The 23,884-nt window shown below is 47.9% G+C and overlaps 1 protein-coding gene across 9 annotated transcripts in view; it reads left to right on the plus strand.

Annotated features, from left to right (window-relative positions):
* Positions 1 to 23,884, plus strand: part of LOC146799881 (uncharacterized) — a 638,539-nt gene that overhangs the window by 42,548 nt on the left and 572,107 nt on the right. For all 9 annotated transcript variants that reach the window (XM_085620807.1, XM_085620809.1, XM_085620804.1 and 6 more), the window contains exon 4: positions 11,657 to 11,767. In XM_085620807.1, coding sequence (XP_085476933.1) covers positions 11,657 to 11,767 — 111 coding nt within the window. The remainder of the gene's footprint in view (positions 1 to 11,656; positions 11,768 to 23,884) is intronic.

The raw sequence follows: 23,884 nt of genomic DNA on the forward strand, positions 1-23,884 counted from the left end.
CAAATGACATGGCAAGACACAATCACTTGCAAGAATTAAAATCATCTTTAAAAAAAACTAAAAGGGAAGCAAATAGAGCATTTGAGGACAACCTGTGGGCAAAACTGCATTCAGATATTAGGCTGAATGATGGGGCAAAATTTTGGAGAACAATTAACTCCTTTATGAATCCTAGGCATGAAGGAGTGTCCTCGAACATTAGTGAACAAACCTGGGTAGACTATCTTACAGGTCATTTTACACAACATAAAGTCAACATTTTGACGACAGCTGTTGACGACAATGAACCAATTCCTTTGTGCAATATTTGGCATCATCAGCCAGTGCGAAATACGAGTACAGGTGCGACAAAATTCCCAAAACTAATCGAGTGCCAAATCAAAAAAGGGAAGAGGGAGGGGGCTCCAGGTCCGAATGGTATCCTTCCTATCCTTTACAAACTGAATGAAAAGAAATGGGCCGAAGCCCTTGAGCCACTGTTTCTGGAAATTAAACCTCTCAAAATTTTGCCTGTCTCTAGGGCGATCCCAAAGTAGGGATCCACCTACTAGCACCAGGGAAGGGGAGCGGCCCCTTGGGCCAGGACCTTTGCTCCCCGCATAGATTTTCCCACAGACAGTGTTTCTGCCCCCCCCCACCCCTCTGGGGAGCAGATAGCCCCCCCACCCCCCATGGGCATCCCAATGCCCCCCCTCCCCCCCCCCCCCGGGAGTTATATGGGAAGGGTGGGACAAGGGCCTGTGACTGGGAAGAGCCAAAAACATAGGGATTAAGGGTATAGGACCGAGAATTCTAAGCTCTCCATTTAAAAACAAAAAAAAACAAACAAAAAAAAACCTTTTTATCCAATTCTGCATTGGACACCCATACAAGTGAGGTGTCATTTTACTCGGGACACTGAGGAGAACGCTGTACGGTAGGACATTTGTGCCAGCACGGTGATTCCACACAGAATTATGTGGAAAATGTGTATTTTTCAGGTAAATTTGAGGAAAACATGGGGGGATTCGCGCAAAGCCATACCTCGCTAGACTCCCCCGGTGTCTAGTTTTCAGAAATGTGTGGGATTGGTAGTTTCCGAAGATGGCGCCGAGCCCAGAGCCAAAAACCCAGGTGACATCCCTTTGCAAAACCAGGTTGTTTTGTGATAGTTAATTTTGATGTCTCCTCAATACGTTTTGGGCCCTTGCCTGTCACGGGTACTTGACCCACCCACGCGAGTGAGGTACCATTTTTATCGGGAGATCTGGGGGAATGCTGGGTGGTAGGAAATTTGTGGATCCATGCAGATTCTAGAACTTTCCCACACTGAAATTTGAGGAAAACGTTTTTTTCTTTATTTACAAAGTTTGAGGTTTGCAAGGGATTCTGGGTAACAGAACCTGGTGAGAGCCACACAAGTCACCCCATCCTGGATTCCCCTGGGTGGCTAGTTTTAAAAAATGTATAGGTTTGCTAGGTTTCCCTTGGTGCCGGCAGAGCTAGGGTTAAAAAACGACAGCTAGGCACTTTGCGTAAAAAGGGTCAGTTTTCCCTGTAATAATGTGGTGTGTCCACGTTTAGTTTTGGGCCTTTTCCTGGCGCGGCACTAGGCCTACCCACACAAGTGAGGTACCGTTTTACTTTGACGACTTTGGGGAATGCGGGGTGGGTGGGATTTTGTGGATCCACGCAGATTCCAGAAGTTTTCACCACAGAAATATGAGGAAAATTTGTTTTTTTGGGGGGGGGGGGGACAAAGTTTGAGGTTTGCAAGGTATTCTGGGTACCAGAACCTAATGAGAGCCAGACAAGTCACCCCATCCTGTATTCCCCTGGGTGTCTTGTTTTAAAAAATGTATAGGTTTGCCATGTTTCCCTATTTGCCGGCAGAGCTAGGGATCAAAATCTACAGCTAGGCACTTTGCAAAAAAGGGTCCGATTTCACTGTGAAAGTGTGGTGTGACCACGTTGCGTTTTGGGCCGTTTCCTGTCGCAGGCACTAGGCTTACCCACACAAGTGAGATACGATTTTTATCGGGAGACTTAGGGTAACACAGAATTGTAGAGAAACTGTTAATACCTATTGATTTTCGATGCATTTCTGCCTTCCAAATGAAAGACAATGTGTAAAAAAGAAGTCACTTTGAAAAATTTCCTATAATTCTCATGCTAGTATGGGTACACATAATTTCGGAAATGTGCAAATAGCTACTGTTTCTAAACTCTATATTTTGTTCCAATTTCAGAAATACATAGGTGTCGTTCATCCCGATTTTTCACTGTATATTCTTTCCCAAATTAAATGCTATATACCCGGTGCATAATAAAAAAACATTGCACGACGCTGCTCAGTTATTGACTCTGGGTTCGTCGGGTTCTTGGTGAACCTACAAGTCCTATATATCTCCACAACCAGAAAGGTCCAGCGGATGTAACAGTATATTGCTTTCAAACATCTGTCATAATTAGAGGAAGTTGCAGGTGAAAACGTTGGCATAAATGGCTGTTTTTTTCAACTCATTTTCAATTTTTCCTATATTCAACTGTTAGTTTCTATAAAGAAACCTTGAAGGATCTACACAAACGACCCCTTGCTGAATTCAGAATCGGGTCTACTTTTCTAAAATGTATAGCTTTCCTGGATCCATTATTGCTTTCATACCCATTTCTACTATTAACTGGAAGAAGGTTGAAAGCACAAAAAAATTGCAAAAATAGGCTATGTCCCAGTAAAATGCCAAAACTGTGTAAAAAATGTTGATTTCTGACAAATGTCTGCCAGTCCCTGAAAACTGGGAAAATTGTGATTTCAGCCCCACAAACCCTTTGTTGATACCATTTGCAGGGAAAAAACCAGACGCCTTTATTTTCAGCACTTTTTCCCCTAAAGAAAAGGAAATTGAGCTGTATTTTTGCAAATTTCTGGGTCCCCTCCAGGGGTATCAACAAACCCTGGGTACCTTTAGAATCCCTGTGATGTTAGAAGAAATGGACGCAAATGTGGTGTGGATACCTTATGTGGTCAAAACGTTACAGGGGCCTAAGCGCAAACTACCTCAAATAGCCCAAAAAAAAGCCTTAGCACGGGGGCAAAAGGCCTAGCAGCGAAGGGGTTAAATAGAATTTTGATACAGGTAAGTAAGTTCAAAGGCAATGCGTTTTACGCACAATGTAATCACATGGGAAGGAAAAACATGTGCATAGGTGAAATTACAATCAGACTCTGGGAACCACCTTTGGGTTCTAGGGTTGTAATGGTGAAGGTACAAAGTATTAGCAGCAATCAGGGTTACCTGTTTGCGTTCTGCCAAAAACAGTGTGCTGGTGAGGATGATAGCTTTGCACGCTACAGTGAAGAAGGACCACCTGGAAACAGGCTACAGAGGGGGACCCAGGTGGACAAGTCAGAGTTCACACTGTGGGCCTCGGGCCAGAAGTATCCTTAGAGCATGGGAACACCGTTGGGATCTGGACTGGGTAGCTGGGATGTAGAGTGGAAAAGTCGACTGGACCCTATGTGTAAAAGAGGCATGTAAGTGGCACAGGGACTCTGGTACCAGAAAGACACACCACACATGTATAGTATAGGGACTTCTGAGATTTTATTCTTTTTCTGGATAGTGACTTTCGCACTCTCTTCTACTCAAGTCTCATGGAATCAATACTGTCCTTTCAACAGAGCAAAAAAGAACAAGGGTCTGTAAATTAGATGGGAGGGCACGTGAAGTGGATGCGGGAGTTGCAGAGGGGTGGTTCTTGGCTGCTGAGTTCAGGGCTCCTCACGTTGCTTTCACGTCTTCCCAGGGCACTCCGAGGAAAGGGAGGGAACGTAAACAAAGAGCAGAAGAACAAAAAGAAAACACGTTTTAATATTTTGTGCTTTCACGTACATGTTATGTGCCACCACCACCAGACGCCGTGTGGGGAAGGGTGAGAACCACATGTGCAGTGAGGAAGGGGCAGGCGCTTTCTTTTCTTTACTCTCACCAAGACAAGTGATCGTGCCCTATAGCCCCGCACCTCCCCACCAGAATGCCCCACCTATCGGTACTCGCCTTGAGCCACGACCCGTGCTTTGGGCCGTGGCGTAGGGACCCGGGGCGTCCTCCCTCTCCTCCGGGCCGCCGGGCTTGCTAATAATCTCCGCTGCCTTTGTGGCCCCGTGCCTCCGTGCCAGTCGTCTTCACTCCCCTCCTTTCGCCATCTGACGCCTTCCCTTCCGAGTCCCGTCTTCTTTGTTCTTCCGGAGCGTGTGACGTCACGGACACTTCTGGTTCCTTCCTCACTGCGGCTAGAGCGCTAATCGCTCCCGGACGTGGGTGCGTGTTCTGCCCGGGTTCTCCCTGTTGTTGATCTGTCGGGACGCCGGGTTTCTCACAAGGCACTTGTGGTTGGGCACCAGCACCTTTAAGGGGCTAAATCAGGACCGCTGGGCCACTCACAATATGGGTGTCACTGAAGCGGATGTCCCCCGACGGGTGCTAGATCCTAATGCAGTGGGGATTGTATCCTCATTGTTCTGATTTGGTACAGGGCGTTGGGTACCCCAGGTATTGATCCTGTGTGATGTAGTTCCTATAAATCTATATAGGATCTGCACGTTTAGACAACATAAACTGTGGGTGTGGTGTCAAGACTGATTCCAGACACCCCACCGGATATGCTTGCCTGTATACTAGCTAGCTCACAGTGCGACTATGAACTCCTCTTACCAAGGAGCGAATAGTTTCTGGTAACTATCGAACATGACAAGCCCGTCCCCCTCAGGGATCGTGGAAACAGTACAGAACTTTTCGCTCAGTCACTCATGCTCATTTTGTCTCCGAGAGATACACAAAATACACGGTTGGGACGTTTTCAATAAGTATTTATTGAACCAGAGCCATTCTAGTGTCAAAAGTGTGCTGCAACAACCTTAAGAAAGAAACAGTTATAAACTATTATAAGCACTAACAGAGTAAATGGATGGTAGATTTCTACCATAGTGCTAAAACGATGAAGATATGCAGGCATATAAATACATGACAGTAATAATGCAAACTCCTACGATGCTAGCCCTAAGTAGATGTACCTAGATGTAGGTGTATAGCATGAGAATGAAGGACCCTGTCTTGGTCTCGAACCTTTACATGGGAAAGAAAGAAAGAGCGTGCATAACCAAAGACTCACTAAAGAAGTATTTTATGGTGTACTACTTTAAGGTTTGATTAGTAAAAATGTTTTTGACCTCATACGCCCTATATGTAGACTGTCAATACACATGCAGTATCAGTGCAGAAAGCAAGCAATAATAAAAGCAAAATATTCTATAAACACGGTTTCTGTTGTTTTTAATGCCACGAAAATGTGTAACCGCTGAAAACGACAGTTTTTTTTTTTTGTCAAATTCTTTTTATTGCATTTTCCAAACATGCACAAAACACACAATTATACAACTTGTAAGGCTCAAAATAGTCTTGCCACAAGCCGAAGCATTAGATAGGTAGAGATACAACACATCTTCTCCCCAAGGTCTCGGCATGGCCTCTACTAGAATCAGGTGCCCCCCCACCTCTCCTTAAGGGTTTGCATATGTCACAAATCGACCCCCATGTCACACAAAGCACCTTTGCAAATATAGACGAGAGCTAACAAAATCAACAAAAAGAAAAACAAACATTTCTGTGGTATTTAATAGGTGCAGTGATCCTAGGAGAGAGTGAAGCGGACAATATACAATCAATGAGAAGGTCAGAATGCCCTCAAACCAATGGGGGAGGTGGGGTGACCCACCCGAGCGAGGAAGGACCAGCACCTTGGGACCTGCAGCCCCCGGGGGTGCGCCACTGGGCCCGGCTGCACTGGGTCACTGTTTTTTAATGTATTGAAAACACTGAAAAAACCCCACCAGAATTTTGCAAAAATAGAAACTGAACACAGGAAAGCCCAAGTATAATGCACCCTGCCTTAGAGCTGTTTCAGATGTAGTGCAGTGTTCCTGCCAACCAAGTCACCTCTGCCTGTTCTTCTTCCCTAAATTGGCTCTTCTGCCCCCTGTAAGTCCTAGTAAACGTTACCCTGGATACCTGTGGCCTGAGAGCTGAAGGGGGTCCCTCACTGGGACCATGGCACTACCTTGCAGCCTACATGCCCCAGTGAGGGAGAACACAACAATATCGACATGGCACCCTGCCTGGGCAGAGGGGTCATGCCACCTCCCATCAGGATTGAAGAAGGGAAGCTTCCAAGGCCTGCTTCCTTTGTAATGCAGCAGATGGCAGCCAGGAAAACTAAAACAAAATAGCCGTTCTGCCCACCTCTGCCAACCCCTCACCTAAAGTGAGGGGAAGCGAGGTGAAGCACAACTTTCAGTCCTCACTATCTTCAAGATGGAGGACCCTTCCAGTCAAGACCAGGACTATGGCCCCTTTCACAGGAGGGTGGCATAATAGAGGGTAAGGTGCCCATTGGTCCTACCTGCTACCCCCCCCCCCTTAAATGCCTCCTATATTTAGTATTTAGGTGGCTCTCCCAGATCTGACCCTCAGATCTGCGACGACCTAGGAAGAAAGAAGACACCCTGCAGCAGAATCCAGAAGATGAGAACTGCCTTGACCCCAGCCCTACTGGCCTGTCTCCAGCTTCGATTACCCTGTGACCTGTCTAGCATCAACGACCTCCAAAACCCCAGGGAGGAATGTTGCCTTCAATGAAGACTCCAATCTCCCGAGGACAGCAGATCTGTCCAGAAGAAACTGACTTCAAAGACTCTAAATCCAGGCAGATCTGAGTCTCCTGCCCACTCTGCACCCGACGTCCACGGCCAGAGTGGCTCACCTGTGCAGTGAAATCTCCCCAGCAATCCTGACCTCTTGTCTAATGTTGGCTGACCTCTCCTGCCCTCTGTGACAGCGCCTGCAGTGTGAATCCAGAGGCCTCACCCCCACCCACCCACCCCCCAGCGCGACTGGCTGCGGTAAGAAGGCCGTCGAAAGGCAGCCCCTGGTGAGCTGAACCGACAGTGCCCCTACAACCCAACTTAATTCTGCTGTTGCTGGTCTTCCTCTTGTAACCTCCGGTATCGCGCCTGCAGCCTCTTTTCCACCAAGAAAATCCTCTTTGGAAAGCACCGGGAGCCCGATGTCGAATTTGCACCCTGCACCTGGCTGCCCTTGTTTCGCTGGTGGTGTATTTTTGGTGCTGCTTTGTGGCCCCCCTGTGCTTGCGCTCGCCCTCAGAGCTTGGCCCCTGCAACTGATTTACCTTCCTGCGAGCAGTGAGGCTCCAGGCACCCCATGTCTCCATTGGAAAGCATTGGGTCGAACTCCGATTTTGACGTTTGCTGCTGGTGGTGCAGTGTTGGTACTTACCTGACCCCTGGCCCTTACTGACTTTTGGCTCAGAAGACTGAGATTGTAAGTTGAACACTTACCAGTATAGCCGCAATATTGTTTTCCCCAGAGGATAACATTGGAATGTGTGAAAAAGCATCTAAGTGTTGATTTTTCAAAGTGAAAAGTATTTTTTAATTAAAAACTCATTTACCTGATTAAGAAGACATGGGTCTCCAAATAACTTACAAAGTATAATTTTGTTAAATTGGTCGGGATCTCCTTCTTGAGTTGTGTATCCATTATTGATCAAAGATGGGCCGGTGCTCAAAGAGGGGAAGCTTCAAAGGCCTGCCGCCTTTGTAATGTGACCCCCCAGCCCTTTGCTGCTTGCAGCAGATGGCAGCCCCTGGTTTACACCCCCACCTTGGGCGGGAAAACCGAATGGAAAATTAAAAAGATAGGTGTGCCCACATTTGCCAACCCCACCCCTAAGGTAGGGGGAAGCGAAGTGAAGCACGACTTTCAGTCCCCACCATCTTGAAGATGGGGGGGGGGAGACCCTTCCAATAGGGGCTACACCGATGCCCTTCCTCCCACAGGAGGGTAATAATAGAGGGTGTAGTCACCCCAGGTAAGGTACCTATTGGCCCTACCTGCTATACCCGCACCCCGAACGCCTCAGAAATCTTGTATTTACGTGGCTCCCCCAGACCTTACCCTCAGATCTGTGACTACCTAAGAAGAAAGAAGACACCATGCAGCAGAAGCCAGATGACCATGACTGCCTTCGCCTCCGCCCATATAGCCTGTCTCCAGCTTCAACGACACTTTAACCTGTCTTGCAACAACGACCTCCAAAACCCCAGGGAGGACTGTTGCCTTCTATAAAGACTCGTATCTCCCGAGGACAGCGGACCTATCCAGAAGAAACTGACTAGAAAGACTCTGGATTCGCGTCGCCTGCCCACTGTTCTCCCTACGCCCACAGCCGAAGTTTGAGTGGCTCACCTGTGCAGTGAATACCACGATCCTGACCTTGTGTCCATTGTTGGCTGACCTCGCCTGCCGTCCATAACCGCTCCTGCAGTGTGAATCCAGAGGCTCCCCATGACCTGCTCCGGTAAGAAGACTCCGATGCCGAACGGTTGCCCTGCAACCGTAACCCCTGTGCCTTGGTGAGCCGAACCAACGGTGCCCCTATGGCCCCCCTACATCCCAACTTCTGCGGTCGCTGGTCTTCCTCTTGCAACCTCCGGTGCCACAGCTGCAGCCTGTGCAGCAGTGGGCACCAGATATCGAATTTGCACCTTGCACCTGGCTGCCCATGTGCCGCTGGTGGTGTATGTTTGGTGCTACTTTGTGCCCTCCAAAGCTTGGCCCCTGCAACCGATTTACTTACCTACTAGCAGTGTGGCTTCAGGCATCCTCTGTCTGCATTGTAAAACATTGGGTCGAACTCTGATTTTGACCTCTGCGCCCATCTGCTCCTATGCCGCTAGTGGTGCAGTGTTGGTACTTACCTGAACACTGGCCCTTGCTGACATTTGGCTCCGAAGCCTGAGATTGTAAATTGAACACTTACCTATATTACTGCAATATTGTTTTCCCCATAGGCTTGTGTGAAAAAGCTTCCAAGTGTCAATTTTTCAAAGTGAAAAGTATTTTTTTATTAAAAACGTACTTACCTGATTACAAAGACCTGGGTCTTAAAATGAAGTACAAACTAAGTATAATTTTAATAAATTGGTCTGGATCTCCTTCTTGAGTTGTGTCCATTATTGATCATGTGTGTGCAATAAATGTCTTATACTCCTCTGTGTTCGGCCTCAGACTGCTTGCCCACACTACCACTAATAGAGCACTTTGGGTTTTACATTGAGCCCTGTACACTTTTGGGGAACCTCTGGACTCTGTGCATGGTATTACCACCTAGTGGCATACCATATACAGAGCCAGCTTCTTGCAGCAAGCACATACCCAATTCCCAGGAGAATCTTGGCACTGAAGGCGCTAACTCACCTCTACTAGAAGGGCAGTCTCTGACGGTAAGAACGATAATGAAACTGATGGGAACAACGGCATCCTGCATATCACTCATCCCACAGGCCAGACTGCACATGCACTCAGTTCAGGAACGGTTGTAGAACAAAATGTCCCAGGCCACTGGGAAGTGAGAGGATTAAGTGGTTGTCACAGAGTGTTCAGAGACATAAATGGTGGAACACAGTTCACATTACTGTGGGATACCCTTCAAATTTCCAACCCCTACAATGTCCATCACCACACATGCGCCCCACACAGGCAGGAGGGTACCCATAGGAAGTCTTCCCTTCAGAGGCCTGTGGAGTCTGTTGGAGGCAGTCAAGAACATAAATGTGTTGGACGCAAGACTGTGTCTGAGCACTGAAGGCCTCTAAGGCCCAAACTAAAGGGGAAAATGTTGCTGATCCAAACAGACAACAGAATTGCAGTGTTCTGTCTAAACCAGCAGGGTGCAGCACGATTCAAGCTGGCCTGGACATATGGAAGTGGGCCATCCAAAGAGACACAACCCTGGTGCAATACACCTGCCAGACATACAATATATACTGTCAAAGCTAACACAACGCATGAATGGGAGCTAAAGCATCAGGTGCGAAATACAATTTTCCAAAGGTGTGGCATGCCAGACCTAGACCTCATCTCCAGCCCAGAGAACGCAAGATGCCAAGATTTCGCTTCCAGGTACCCACACCACTAATCCAAGGGAATGCCCTATCGATAAACTGGCCTGAGACATATGTAAGCTTTTTCCTCCCCAATACCATTGATTCCTGCGGTAATAGAGAATTACAAATAGTCACCTATGATGCTCATCCTAGTAACTGCTATGGTTGAGACAGACGTGGTTCTCCTATCTATTGGAGATTTTTCGGAGAGCAATAATAATGCTTTCAGCGGTTCAGGACATAGTTATGGTACAGGACAAAGCCAACCATTCTCAACATGGTCGCCTGGGTCCTGAGTACTCAGAATTTGAGTACCTCAACCTTCCGCAAAGAACTATGGTTAGTCCAAGTAGGCAGAGGTGCATCACTCACGGTTCACCTGTTTGCCATTGTTGCATACATTAGCAGGCAAACACTTGTTTAACACCGCAGTAAACAAGAGATTCCTAGAAGGAGCAAAAAAGGTGCACTCCCAAGGTCAAAACACATGCCTGCGAGGAACCTAAACATAGCGCTCAGTGAACTAATGTAAGAACCAGTCGAACCAATGCACAAGGCAGGACTAACATTTCTAAGCAGCGTTCCTGCATAGAGTCCGTGAACTACAATCACTCACCATTCAGGAACTATAATTACAGATACATAAGGACAGGGTTTTCAAGAGGACAAACCCACAATGTCTCCCAAAGATGGTGTCAGAATTTCACATAAATCAAACTATACAAACACCAGCCGGTGTTTTCCCAGCTGCCAAATATGCACTCTTAAAGAGCATTGTACACAAAAGACACCCAGAGAAACAAAGCAATGTAAGACAGACAAAATAGTTCTTTGTTTCTTTTGGACTAGCAGGTTAGGGGAAACCAGCGACTTAAGGTGACCGTTGAGCCATGCATAGTGCATGCAATTCAGGCATGCCTCACGAAGGCCGTAGTGACACTAGACGAGAAACCAAGGGGAGAGACCTGTGAATAGTGGAGGAAGTAACACGCCAAAGATGGCAACTTTGCACAAGTACCTCTGGGTGCTGTCTGACGTCATGGAGGTGAGGGAGGGGGGGGGACAGACATACGTCCAAAAAGTAGTCTATGAAGAGAGATGGGAAATAGACCATTTCGGGCTCAGCCACAAAACAGTGGAATTATTTTACAGCATGTTCCAGCCAATTCTTCAAGCTACAAAACCACTCCTACGGGTAAGTAAACAAATCAATATTACGGACAGAGACTCAACCTTTATTATGTGAAATGAATGGATGTAAAGAGTACAGCAAGGAGGCAACAGAGGTGCCAACGGCCCTATCGCCTGCTCTAGTAACTGACTCGGAGATTAATGGGTGTGATGAGGCCAATGAGCTTTCAACAGAGAGCCAGGCTCCACTCCTGCTCATGTGACTGCCTTACTGACATGAAATGAGGAGAACGAGGAGGTGGCAGGTGCCCAGCACCCCAGCCCTTGGGACTGACTGGAAAATAAATGGATAAATGAGGAACTCATGAAGGTGACCAAGGTATCTAGGGCCCCATCTCCTTTCTCTGTGACTGACGTTGAAATGAATGGATGTAATGAGATCAGTCGGGAGGTGAAGAGGAGCAGGACACACTTCAAATTATGTGACTGTGAAATAATTATTTTGTTTGCCCATTATTACAGCACAAGAGTTCAACGTAGTGATGGTCTCAGACAGCATCAAAGAAGAGGGAGATGCCCATTCCATGGATGATCAGGGCTCTGAGGAAGTTAATACTGCCGTCTGCCCAGCAGGTAAGTTATCTTTCTACATAGAATCACATGAGTATGTAATCCGTCACAGGAATGAATGACATTAAGCCTCCGTTTATTGTGAATCTGCTATTAGGATTAATAACTGTTCACTGATAAGGCCATGCTGGCAGAGAATGAATGGAAACATAAAAGCAAATATTATGACACCCTTCTCTTTTGACCAACTTAACTGAAATGTATCAAAGTCTTAAAAAGTTTATAATACTGCAGTACTATATTGTAGAATGACAGTTCTCCTGCTGTGTAGGGATAAAGTTTAGGGAGACATGGCGCCATGGTACCCTGCTGTCGTGGGGTGACTAACAGACACAATTATGGTGCCACTAAAGAAACCAACAATCATTACTGTGGATCTTAAAGTAGAGGCTGATGGCTAACCCCCTGTTCCTTCTTATAACCATTGAAAAAAAGGCAGTCACTCTGCACCTTTTAATATTCTGAGGTGATGGCAGGCTGGCTACAGACTTAGTAGAGGCCATGAAACAACCGTGCTAAAGGTGCCTTTAGAAATACCTGCTATTACAGAGAAGGGAGTCGCTACCTTTATTAGGCTACTTGAACTCGCTGCCACATTTTACACCCTTGACCATGAGATCCTGAGTCAAAGACTGAAGGAGGTGGTGGGGGTTTTAAAATGGACTGCACAATGGCCCCAGTCCTCTTCGCTTGGCAGAACAGCACGTTTCTGTAGGTGATCTTTGCCCCAAGAGCTGCACAGCCTGCCACATGGCTTGTCCCCCCCCCCCCCCCCCCCCAGTCGTTTACATGTATGTTAAACTTTTAAGTGATCTTATCTAGCATCCCATGTCATGTTCCAAACATGCCCAAAGTGTGAATCTGATTTGAAATTAGCCATGGTTTTCAGCTGAATTCAGGCATGGATCAAGGGCAACTTCTCAAGCCTGATAGGGGGAAATGTTATAAATCGTAACTATTTGAGAAAATCTAGTAAGTAGCTATTTGCTACTCTTAAAAAAAGGTAGAGGGTTATTACAACTAAGGACAAAGTTAAAATCCTGCGTATTTGAACAGTGCACGTCTGTGGCTTTCCAGATCAAAATGTCAGTATTTACAGAACTCCACAGCAAGGATGGTTTAAGATATTTCTACTAGATATTGGGTGTCCTCCCTTGGCTGCTGGTTTATAATAAAATACTTTTTCAGGCCTCCCCGTTGGTGCATATAACAGTTCATGACTCAGTCCTCGATTATTTTAACACTCACCTGTAGGCTTACCATCCAGCAAAAGAGCTAAGATTCAAAGGTAAGTAGATTTTCTTTTTGTTTTTAAGGTTTTGATAAAGTTAGTTGATGCCAAGGCTTCCTAAGGCTGAAGTAAAGATCAAATATAATCTGGTGACCACCATGACATAAACATGGATTAGCCATGTTTTGAGCTCCTCTCAGAAAGACCTTAAACTCTTCTGTGGTTGCTGATGAGCAGGAAGCTAGTTTCAGCATTTGGCAGATGCCACTGAAAGAAACCTTGCCATGGACTCTCAGATAACACGTCGACGTTACCTACAAGAGTCACTGATGAGAGATACAAGGGGCCAAGGCCAGACTGCTCAGGACTGTTCCACTGAAGGCATGGCTCCCTGTTACTGTTCCACTGAAGGCATGGCTCCCTGTTACTGTTGCACTGAAGGCATGGCTCCCTGTTACTGTTCCACGGAAGGCATGGCTCCCTGTTACTGTTCCACTGAAGGCATGGCTCCCTGTTACTGTTCCACTGAAGGCATGGCTCCCTGTTACTGTTCCACTGAAGGCATGGCTCCCTGTTACTGTTCCACTGAAGGCATGGCTCCCTGTTACTGTTCCACGGAAGGCATGGCTCCCTGTTACTGTTCCACGGAAGGCATGGCTCCCTGTTACTGTTCCACGGAAGGCATGGCTCCCTGTTACTGTTCCACTGAAGGCATGGCTCCCTGTTACTGTTCCACTGAAGGCATGGCTCCCTGTTACTGTTCCACTGAAGGCATGGCTCCCTGTTACTGTTCCACTGAAGGCATGGCTCCCTGTTACTGTTCCACTGAAGGCATGGCTCCCTGTTACTGTTCCACTGAAGGCATGGCTCCCTGTTACTGTTCCACGGAAGGCATGGCTCCCTGTTACTGTTCCACGGAAGGCATGGCTCCCTGTTACTGTTCCACGGAAGGCATGGCTCCCTGTTACTGTTCCACGGAAGGCATGGCTCCCTGTTACTGTTCCACGGAAGGCATGGCTCCCTGTTACTGTTCCACTGAAGGCATGGCTCCCTGTTACTGTTCCACTGAAGGCATGGCTCCCTGTTACTGTTCCACTGAAGGCATGGCTCCCTGTTACTGTTCCACTGAAGGCATGGCTCCCTGTTACTGTTGCACTGAAGGCATGGCTCCCTGTTACTGTTGCACTGAAGGCATGGCTCCCTGTTACTGTTCCACTGAAGGCATGGCTCCCTGTTACTGTTCCACTGAAGGCATGGCTCCCTGTTACTGTTCCACTGAAGGCATGGCTCCCTGTTACTGTTGCACTGAAGGCATGGCTCCCTGTTACTGTTCCACGGAAGGCATGGCTCCCTGTTACTGTTCCACTGAAGGCATGGCTCCCTGTTACTGTTGCACTGAAGGCATGGCTCCCTGTTACTGTTGCACTGAAGGCATGGCTCCCTGTTACTGTTCCACTGAAGGCATGGCTCCCTGTTACTGTTGCACTGAAGGCATGGCTCCCTGTTACTGTTGCACTGAAGGCATGGCTCCCTGTTACTGTTCCACTGAAGGCATGGCTCCCTGTTACTGTTCCACTGAAGGCATGGCTCCCTGTTACTGTTCCACTGAAGGCATGGCTCCCTGTTCTACATTTTCTAAAGCGCCCAATAGAAGTCCATCGAGTGCCTGTCCTTTCTTCTTCAACCAAGTTTTCCCACAATTCCCTCCTTCTTTTGCTAATTTACATGTCCTTCTTGAGTGACCAGCTTCGCGTAAGAATGGTGAGCTTTGTTCCACAGAATCGCCAAATTCAAATAATTTTTAGGACTCAGAAGAGTTCAAGCTGTGATCTACTATGAGAAACAACAGTAAATTGTTCTCATTCAACACTTTTTACTAGGAGACAAAAGTTGTTTTGTCCAGTTGTGTCCTTAGTTTTAAGGGAAAGCAACATCAATATTTAGTTAAAACGTTTATTTTAGATTTGAGAAGAATAAATGTGAAATCACGTAACCGCTCTAGTGGCACAGTAACTCTTGTGTACTAACATTTATAGGTAGGAGTTTGGTGATGATTTTGGATTCCTAAGTTAAAAGCAGGGATTTCGGGTGTAAAATACACTGTCTCTTGTGAGTTGTTCTATGTGTTCCCTGGTTGAACGCAGTTTAAGCTTGCATAGGAAGTTCCTTGTAACTGTCAGATGGTGGTAGACAGTCAGAAGGTTAGAAGGTGTAAATAGCATCAGTCCAGCAGTCCGTATAACTCCTGCTCACTATTGCAACACTTGCAACTGCAGTAGGGGTGAGAGAACAGCTTACACAGTTTGCAAGGCAAGGAGTATGGCAGAGACAACATCGGGCTTCCTTCTCCGAGTGTTATAGGTTGGCCAGGTGAAATGAGGTCTAAGTGGTACAGTGTAGAGAAAAGTGCCATGATGTGCATGGAGAGAACCGGGGCAGGAGAGATCAAGACCTAGTCGCCATGCAGGGTGAATAAGGAAGGAGAGTTTGAGAGTTACTGCTTACAAAGCTTTTTGTCTGGTACTTGATGCAATCTGGCCTAGAAGTGCACTAGGTTCCGCCTAACCAGGTACCCAGTGCCAGATCTTTCCCAAAACTGTGCAATTGTTTCCCCAATTGGCAAGACCTTTGGCACGCTCTGTAAGTCCCAAGTAAAAGGTACCCCTGGTACTCGGGGCATGGAGTACCAAAGATGGTCCCCAAGGCAGCAGCACATATTGTGCCACCCTAAGGGACCCTTCAGCACCAACATGCAAACTGCCATTGCGGGCTGTGTCTAGGCGTAGTGAAAAGTGAGTATGCACATCTCCCCTACAGCAACCCTACTGCAGGTCTTACAGCCCTAAGGCAGGGTGTACTATAGTACATGTGATGACATATCTGCATGAGGAGATATGCCCCTTTGATAACTAAGTCCAATCTAGCCCACTCCAGCTTACCCCAATCCAATCCACTCCACTACAATCCATTCTACCCCACTCCACTCCAATATACCCCACTCCTCTCCAGTCTACTCCATTCCACTCAGTCTAACCCAATCAACCCTGCTCCACCACAATCTATCCCACTCCACTCTACCTCATCCCACTCTATTCTACCAGAGTCCAATATACCCTACTCCACTTCAATCTGCCCCAGTACATTCAACCCCACTCCATTCCAATCTACCCCACTCCATTCTATCCCACTCCACTCCAGTCTACCTCATCCCACCCTAATCTACCTGAGTCCAATATTTCCTACTCCAATCTATCTCATTCTATCCCACGCCAATCAACCCAACTCCAACCGACTTCACTCTTCCCCAGTCTACCACACTCCACTCTACCCCAATCTAACCCACTGCACTTAACTCCAATCTACACCACTCGAACCCATTCCACCCAATCCACCCCAGTCCACTCCATCCCACCGACTCCAATCCATCCCACCCAGTCTACTCCAATTTACCCAACTCCACTCTACCCCTCTCCACTCTACTCCAATCTAGCCATTCCACTCTACCCCAATGTACCCTACTCCACTCTACCCCACTCCACTCTACCCCACTCACCCCCAATCTACATTACTCCACTGTACTCCGATTTACCCCATTCCACTCTACCTCACTCAAATTTACCCAACTTCTCGCCACTAACCCTAAATCCCCCCCAACCTTAAATTTCCCCCCCTCCCTCCCTCCTAAGCGCCTTGAGACCCTCACGGGTTAGTAGTGTGCTCTACAAACCCCTGATTGATTGATTGATTCATGCTGATCAGCAGTCACTCTTGTGTACAGTATGGCTAAAACACATTGACAAAGCCAATAGCTCTTGCATAGGGGAGACCTGTTGGCGTAGCCTCTGCTTTGTACCATTGTAGTGCTGTGCATACCCATGTATAGTTTGCCCATTTTAATTTAACTGGTTTGCCATTCTTGAAAGGATGAAGGGGTGAGCTGGTCGTGCCATGATGTACACTTGTAACATGTAGATGTGAGCAGCAAGCAATTAACTCACAGAACATCTTTCTGACCTAACTCTGGAGGCCATTTTTCTTGTTGTATTTCGATACATGGCTGTCATGTTGCTTTTGATTTGGTGACTTTCGACAAAAGTACTTAGCAATTTATTTCATGGTGTAATCTGTTAACAGACCCACTGTGTACCAGCATCTGATGAAGATCTTTCAGCGACACCGGGCAAGGACTATTTCATGTCATGAGGAGGTAGTTGCATCACAAAGGCGGCTACGTATCCTAGGCAGACCTGCGTGGATGAGAACAGGATAGTGCTTGATCCATTACTAGGAGAACCCCTTCAGCAGGCTTCCAAAGAGTTGATTACTTGGTGGTTTTTAGTGCTCACACACTCTGTAGCATCCTCACACTCTATCAGTAGCAGCGTAGTATGAGCTGAGATACATAGAACACGTAACAGCCACGATGTAACGCATCTCCCTACTTTATGATTAACAAACCTGTGACAATGCTCTAGTGTAAGAAACTGGCTATATATACACTGTACCAAAGTGAGGTACAGTGTGTCTAGAGTCCAAGGTTCTCCAGAGGTTTGGCAGAGGTTAAAGTTAGATAGAACCTTACTCTCTAAAGTGGTAGCTTGGTCGAGCAGTAAGGCAGTATCAGAGGACAGTGTAAAGCATTTGTTGTACACACTCAGTCAGCACATGAACTCACACACTCAAGGAGTAAACTCTAGGCCAATTGTTTTTGTATAAAAATATATACTGTTATTTTATTAGAACCAAGCAAGCCTGATACAGGTAAGCATTCAATTATTTTCAGTAATAAGTTACTTGTTGTCAGCAGTTTTTTAAAAAGCAATAAAGATTGTACTTGATTTGTTTGACAGGGGATGCAGTAGGTTGCAATACTTAGTAAATGCAGTACATTGAAATGAATGGCTTTTTAAAGTAAATGCATGTAAAATTACATTTGCGTTACTCTTATAATCCAGTGCTGGACTCCTAGGTTCAGCACTGGGACATTTACTTAAAACAGGTAAGTAATTACGTATTTGTAGTTTGTACAATTTTTAAAGAATATTTTCAGATTTCAAAAGAAACCTTTTGGACCAGTACATTGAAATACATAGGCCTAGTTTCAGCACTGGAACATCTACTTAAAACAGGTAAGTAATTACGTGTTTGTAGTTTGTACGATTTTTAAAGAATATTCTTGTATTTCAAAAGTTAACACAAACTTTTTCACAAAGAACCCCCAATGTTATCCTATGGAAGGAAATTAAATTCACTGGTAAGTTACTTTTTAGTTACATTTCTTACTCAGTGCTGGACACCTGGGTTGAGCATTGGGACCTTTCCTGCAAACAGTTGAGAAAATTCGGTTAGGTTATATGTGCGATTTTTAAGGAATATTCTTAGTTTTCAAAAATCGATACTTGGTAACTTTATGCAAGAAAGTGTCAATGTTATCCTATGAGGAAAAACAGGTTATCGGTTTCGAGGTAAGTATTCACTCTTTGAAGTTAGGGTTCTGGGGCAAGACTCTGGGGTCTCCCAGGGTCAGTGATGCACTGTTGTTGCACCCCTCAGTGTCACTAGGGCGGCCGGGTGCAGACTGTTGAGGCCCAATGTTATCCTAAGGAGGATAGGGGTTGTGGGAGCAAAGCTCTTAGGGTTAATTTCAAGGCAAGTTGGGGACCAAGTTAGCACCATAGGAGCACCCTCAGCAGCACTAGGGCGGCCTGGTGCAGGGTGCTGTTTTGAGGTCGGGTGCCCTGTTGATTTCAATGGAGATTCTCCGGGACAAAGAAACACTGCAGGCTCGGGGCCGAGGATCCTCCAGAAGTGACCACCACTTTGAGGGGTAAGTTGGGATGTTGAGGGTTGGTTAGGCACCGCTGGGTTGGGCACACAAGGCCGTGGGGCGTCGGGTGCAGGGGTGACTTGGGACGTTGGATTTTCTTGCCCGTTCTGGTCGTGGTAGGGGGGGAGTCCTCTGGATTAAGACTGCAGGTGTCGTCAGGAGGCTAGAGGCAGGTCAGGGGTCACCAGATCTCTGGTCAGGATTGCTGGGAGGGACCGCCTCATAGGATTTGTCCGCTCAGGCCGGATTCGGCAGGTGCAGAGTGTGCGGGATTTGCGGTTCCTGGCTGGCACCAGAAGCTGCAGTTCAAACACGTCCAGTGTTCACAGGAGAAACAGCTTGGAAAGTGAAGGCAGGCAGGTCCTCCTGGGTTTTTGAGGTTGCTGGCTGCTGGACACGCCGGGATTTCGCAGGAGCAGGTTCGAGGGGTGACAGGCCTGTTGGGCTAGGGCCAAGTCAGTGGGCGTCGTCCTCTTGTTAGCTCTGCACGGCTTTGCATCCTTCTTCTCTTCTTTTCTTGCGGTTGCTGGATCTGAGAAAGGAAGGTTCAGGGTGCCCCTAAATACTATAAATTTAGGGGTGTTACAGGTAGGTAAAGGGCAGGGACCAATGGGTCCCTTCCCTGGGGTGGGTACACCCCCTATTCTGCCACTCTCCATTGGGAGGGGTCAGGACCTGTCCCTGGTTGGCTGGGTCCCCCCATCCTCAAGATGGCGGGGACTCGAGGTTGTGCTTCACCTCGCCTCCCCCACCTTAGGGGTGGAGTTGGCAGAGGTGGGCACATCTCTCTTCCTCACTTGTTTTTCCCACCGGTTCTCTCGCCAAAAGTGGGGGGTAGAACCAGTGGGGACTAGTTGCCGAGTACAGCAAGTGGTTTGGAGAAGCTCACAAAGGTGGCAGGCCTTTGAAGCTTCCCCTGCCCATCCTGGGGGAGGGGACCTAGCACCTCGTCCCAGGATGTGCATTGTTGCAGGCCCTCGAGCGGATGACTCTCGACCCAGGGGTCCAGCAACATGTTTGGTGGGTGGCAGCCTAAGCAGCCACTCAGTCGAGACACTGGTTGTGGGTCGAGTTCAGGGGGCATTTCTAAAATGCCCTCTGTCGTGCGTTTTACATTGAAACCCACACTGGCATCAGTGTGGGTACAATGTGCTGAGAAGTTTGATACCAAACTTCCCAGACTTCAGTGTATCCATCATGGTACTGGTGAGTTCGTAATGACAACCTCCCAGCACCATATACTCTTTAATGGTACACTGCACTTACAATGTCTGAGAATAGACTCAGATACTGTAGGGGCACAGGGCTTATGCCTCTGTGCCCTCACCACTGGCATAGTGCACCCGGCTAGAGGGGTGACTGACCTAGGCCAGGACAGTGGTTGGTAGGCATGGCACACAGGGATGTATGCCATGTCGACTCTTCACTTTTGATCTGCACCATGACACGCAGCCTGCAAGGCAGTGTGTTTGTGAAAAGGTACAGGGCCCCTAAGGGTGGCACAATTGGTGCTGCAGCCCTTAGGAGCCTTCTCTGGTCACAGTGCCCTGGGTACATGGGGTACCATTTACCTGAGACCTACCTGTGGCCAGAGTTTCCAATTGGGTTTTGTTTTGGGGAAAGAACACAAGCCCTGGTGTCCTGATTGGCAGGGCCCCAGAGCACATCAAGTCAAAGAGCATCAGTAGTCTGGCAACAAAAAAGTTGGGGGGGTTTACTGCAACAGAAACCCACTTTCTCACAACTAAAAAGGAAATTAAAATAAAATACCAGTATTTGTAAAGCGCAAAGCTACTTCCGGAGAGGTGTCCCGGCGCTGGGGGACCTCGGGAAGATTAAGCAAGCTATTGCCCAGAGTCACATGGTGCTGGGCTAACCTGCCACCGGCATCGGTGATCGAACCGTGAATCCCGTGGTCTGGCGTCAGGCACCCTGGCCGCTGCGCCACACCTCTTCCACTCAGCACTGTGTACAAATATATGCAAGTTCTATATGTAAGCAGATGAAACACAGCTTGTATAGGGCCTTTCACATTGCTCAAGTTGAGGAGCCAGGTCAGGAAGCAAACTCCTTGGCCAAGTGCCTGGCCATCACCCTGGGGTGAACGTCCTCCAACTGTAAATCCGGCTGAAACGGAGATCCTGTATACCACCCCAGATGTTTCAAGTTCAAGTAATGTTGCTTATGGTGAGGCTATGGGTCCGGCCTCCTTTTTCTACCCATGCAGCTTGTACGCTGGGTATCGAAGCTGATCAGTCTATTCACCAAAGCTACTGACCCCTGCTATGTACAGCTGCGAATCCTCCAAGGAATACAACCATTAAATGAAACACAGCTACACTCCCCAGTGAAGAACACTCTGAACCCGTCCAGGCTTCACTAGGCGGCTTGAGTCTACGTACCTTCCCACATAAAGAATCTTTATCGTCTTCACTTATTGCAGATGCTGTTGTTTGGCTCGGCACCAGGCTCTCGCCACAGGAGCTCATGTCCCCAGTGTTCAGCTGCATCGCGTGCCACAATCCTAGCAGGGTGCATTTCAGAGCTATTACAATCATACATGAAGCTACTCAGCGCAGTCCCGAGTCAGTTATTGGACTCTTCCAGCCAGTCTCCTCTGGTGGTCCCAGCTGGGGAGCAACCTATAGTGAGAAGTCTTCTCATTGCTGCAACTAATTTATGAAACACCATTTATCTTATTCAATGCATAGAGCTCATTAGATTCATTTTTAGAAAGTTACTGAAATCCTGACTTTTGAACCAGTAATCACCCCCGCTAGGTTATTTTGCCCGCCATGTTCTGTTCTACTTTGTTCACTCCTGCTTTTGTTCGTGTTCAGCTTAGCCACAAGAATCTCAACACAAACAGTTTAGAAAATAAATGTATCCTAACAAGGATACAAAAATAGTAGATAAGAAAGAAAGCATACAATGGAAGTTCCGATTGAAGACCAAAGCATGTATGCAACAACCAGCTAGATATACCCTAACATACACCTTCTTAGCCAATCAACATACAAATACCATTTAAACGATGACATCTTATAGCCCACAACATATACACGAATGTGCGTCTTGAAAGTCTCACCCATCCGCCTCCCAGGGTATGGCTACCCCGCAGCCCTCGCTCCTTCCTCGCTCACTCTCAGGGCCTGGGTGTGAGAAAGTGCCCTCTTTCTTGCATGGTATGCCCCCACTTTTTGCTGAATTGCTAATGTGCTTTGACTGGGTGTGCCCTGGGCTCCTGCCAATCAGGTGCCCAGGGCCTGTGTTCCTTCCCTAAAACTGCATTGAAGCCTAAACCTAATTGGCATCCCTGGACACAGGTCAGGGCCAGCCCCTGGTAAATGGTACCACAGGTACCCAGGACACTGTGACCAGAGAAGGCCCCTAAGGGCTGCAGCACTTATTGTGCCACCCTTAGAGGCCCTGTCCCCTGACACTCACACACACTGCCTTTGCAGGCTGCGTGTCTTGGTGCAGAACAAAGCGAAGAGTCGACATGGCACACATCCCTGTGTGCCATGCCCACAAACCACTGCCCTGGCATACATCAGTCACCCCTCTAGCTGGGTGCCCTATGCCAGTGGTGAGGGTACAGGTGCATGAGCCCTGTGCCCATACTGCACCCAGGTCCATTCCTGGGCACTGTAAGTGCAGTGCTGCCATTAAGAGTATATGGTGCTCGGAGTTTGTCATTACGAACTCCACAGCACCATAATGGCTACACTGAAGACTGGGAAGTTTGGTATCAAACTTCTCAGCACATTAAACCCAAACTGATGCCCGTGTGGGATTTAATGTAAGATGCACCACAGAGGGCATCTTAGAGATGCCCCCTGAAACACGACCAACCTCCAGTGACCTGATTGAGTGGCTGCCACCACCAGACATGTTTCTGGACCCCTGGGTTGAGAGCTTGCTGCTCTCGGGGGGGTCGGAAACAATGCACATCCTGGGACGAGGTGCCAAGCCTTCTCCCCCAGGATGGGCAGGGTTCACGAAGGAGAAACTTCAAAGGCATGCCACCTTTTCGAGCCTCTCCAGATAATTTGCTGCTTTCAGAAAATGGTCCCCACTGGTTCTACCCCCCACTTTGGGCGGGAGAACCGGCGGGAAAAACAAGTGAGGAAGAGAGGTGTGCCCACCTCTGCCAACTCCACCCCTAAGGTGGGGGAGGCGAGGTGAAGAGGCAAGGTGAAGCACAACCTCGAGTTCCTGCCATCTTGAGGATGGGGGGGACCCAGCCATCGAGGGACAGCTCCTGCCCCCCTCCCACTGGAGAATGGCAGAATAGGGGGTGTACCCACCCCAGTGAAGGGACCCATTGGTCCCTGCCCTTTACCTACCTGTAACGCCCCTACATTTAGTATTTAGGTGCACCCTGAACCTTCCTTCCTCAGATCAAGCAACTACAAGAAAAAGAAGAGAAGAAGGACGAGAAGCCGTGCAGAGCTAACAGGACGACGCCCACTGAATTGGCCCTAGCCCTACAGGCTTGTCTCCCCTCGAACCTGCTCCTGCAAAAACCCCGGCGTGTCCAGCGGACTGCAACCTCAAAAACCCCGGAGGACCTGCCTGCCTTCACTTTACAAGTTGTTTCTCCCATGAACACTGGACGTGTTTTAACTGCATTTTCTGGTGCCAGCCAGGAATCGCGAATCCAGCCCACTCTGCACCCGTCGAACCCGGCCTGAGCTCGAGTGGAAAAATACCACGAGGAGGTCCCCTCAGCGATCCTGACCCAAGATCCGGTTTCCCCGGACCTGCATCAAGCCTCCTGACGACGCCTGCAGCCTCAATCCAGAGTACCCCCCCCTACCGCGACCATAGCGGGTAAGTAAAGCCAATGTCCCAAGGCACCCCTGCACCCGACGCCCAACGGCCTTGTGTGCCCAACCCAGCAGTGCCTAACCAACCCTAAACATCCCAACTTACCCCTCGAAGTGGTGGTCACTCCTGGAAGATCCACTCCAAAGACCGATTACCTACCTGGAAACCGATAACCTCTTTTTCCTCATAGAATAACATTGACACTTTTTCTCCCAAAAAGTTTCTAAGT

This window comes from Triturus cristatus, chromosome 8 (assembly GCF_964204655.1).
Source record: "Triturus cristatus chromosome 8, aTriCri1.1, whole genome shotgun sequence".
NCBI classification, from domain to species: Eukaryota; Metazoa; Chordata; class Amphibia; order Caudata; family Salamandridae; genus Triturus; species Triturus cristatus.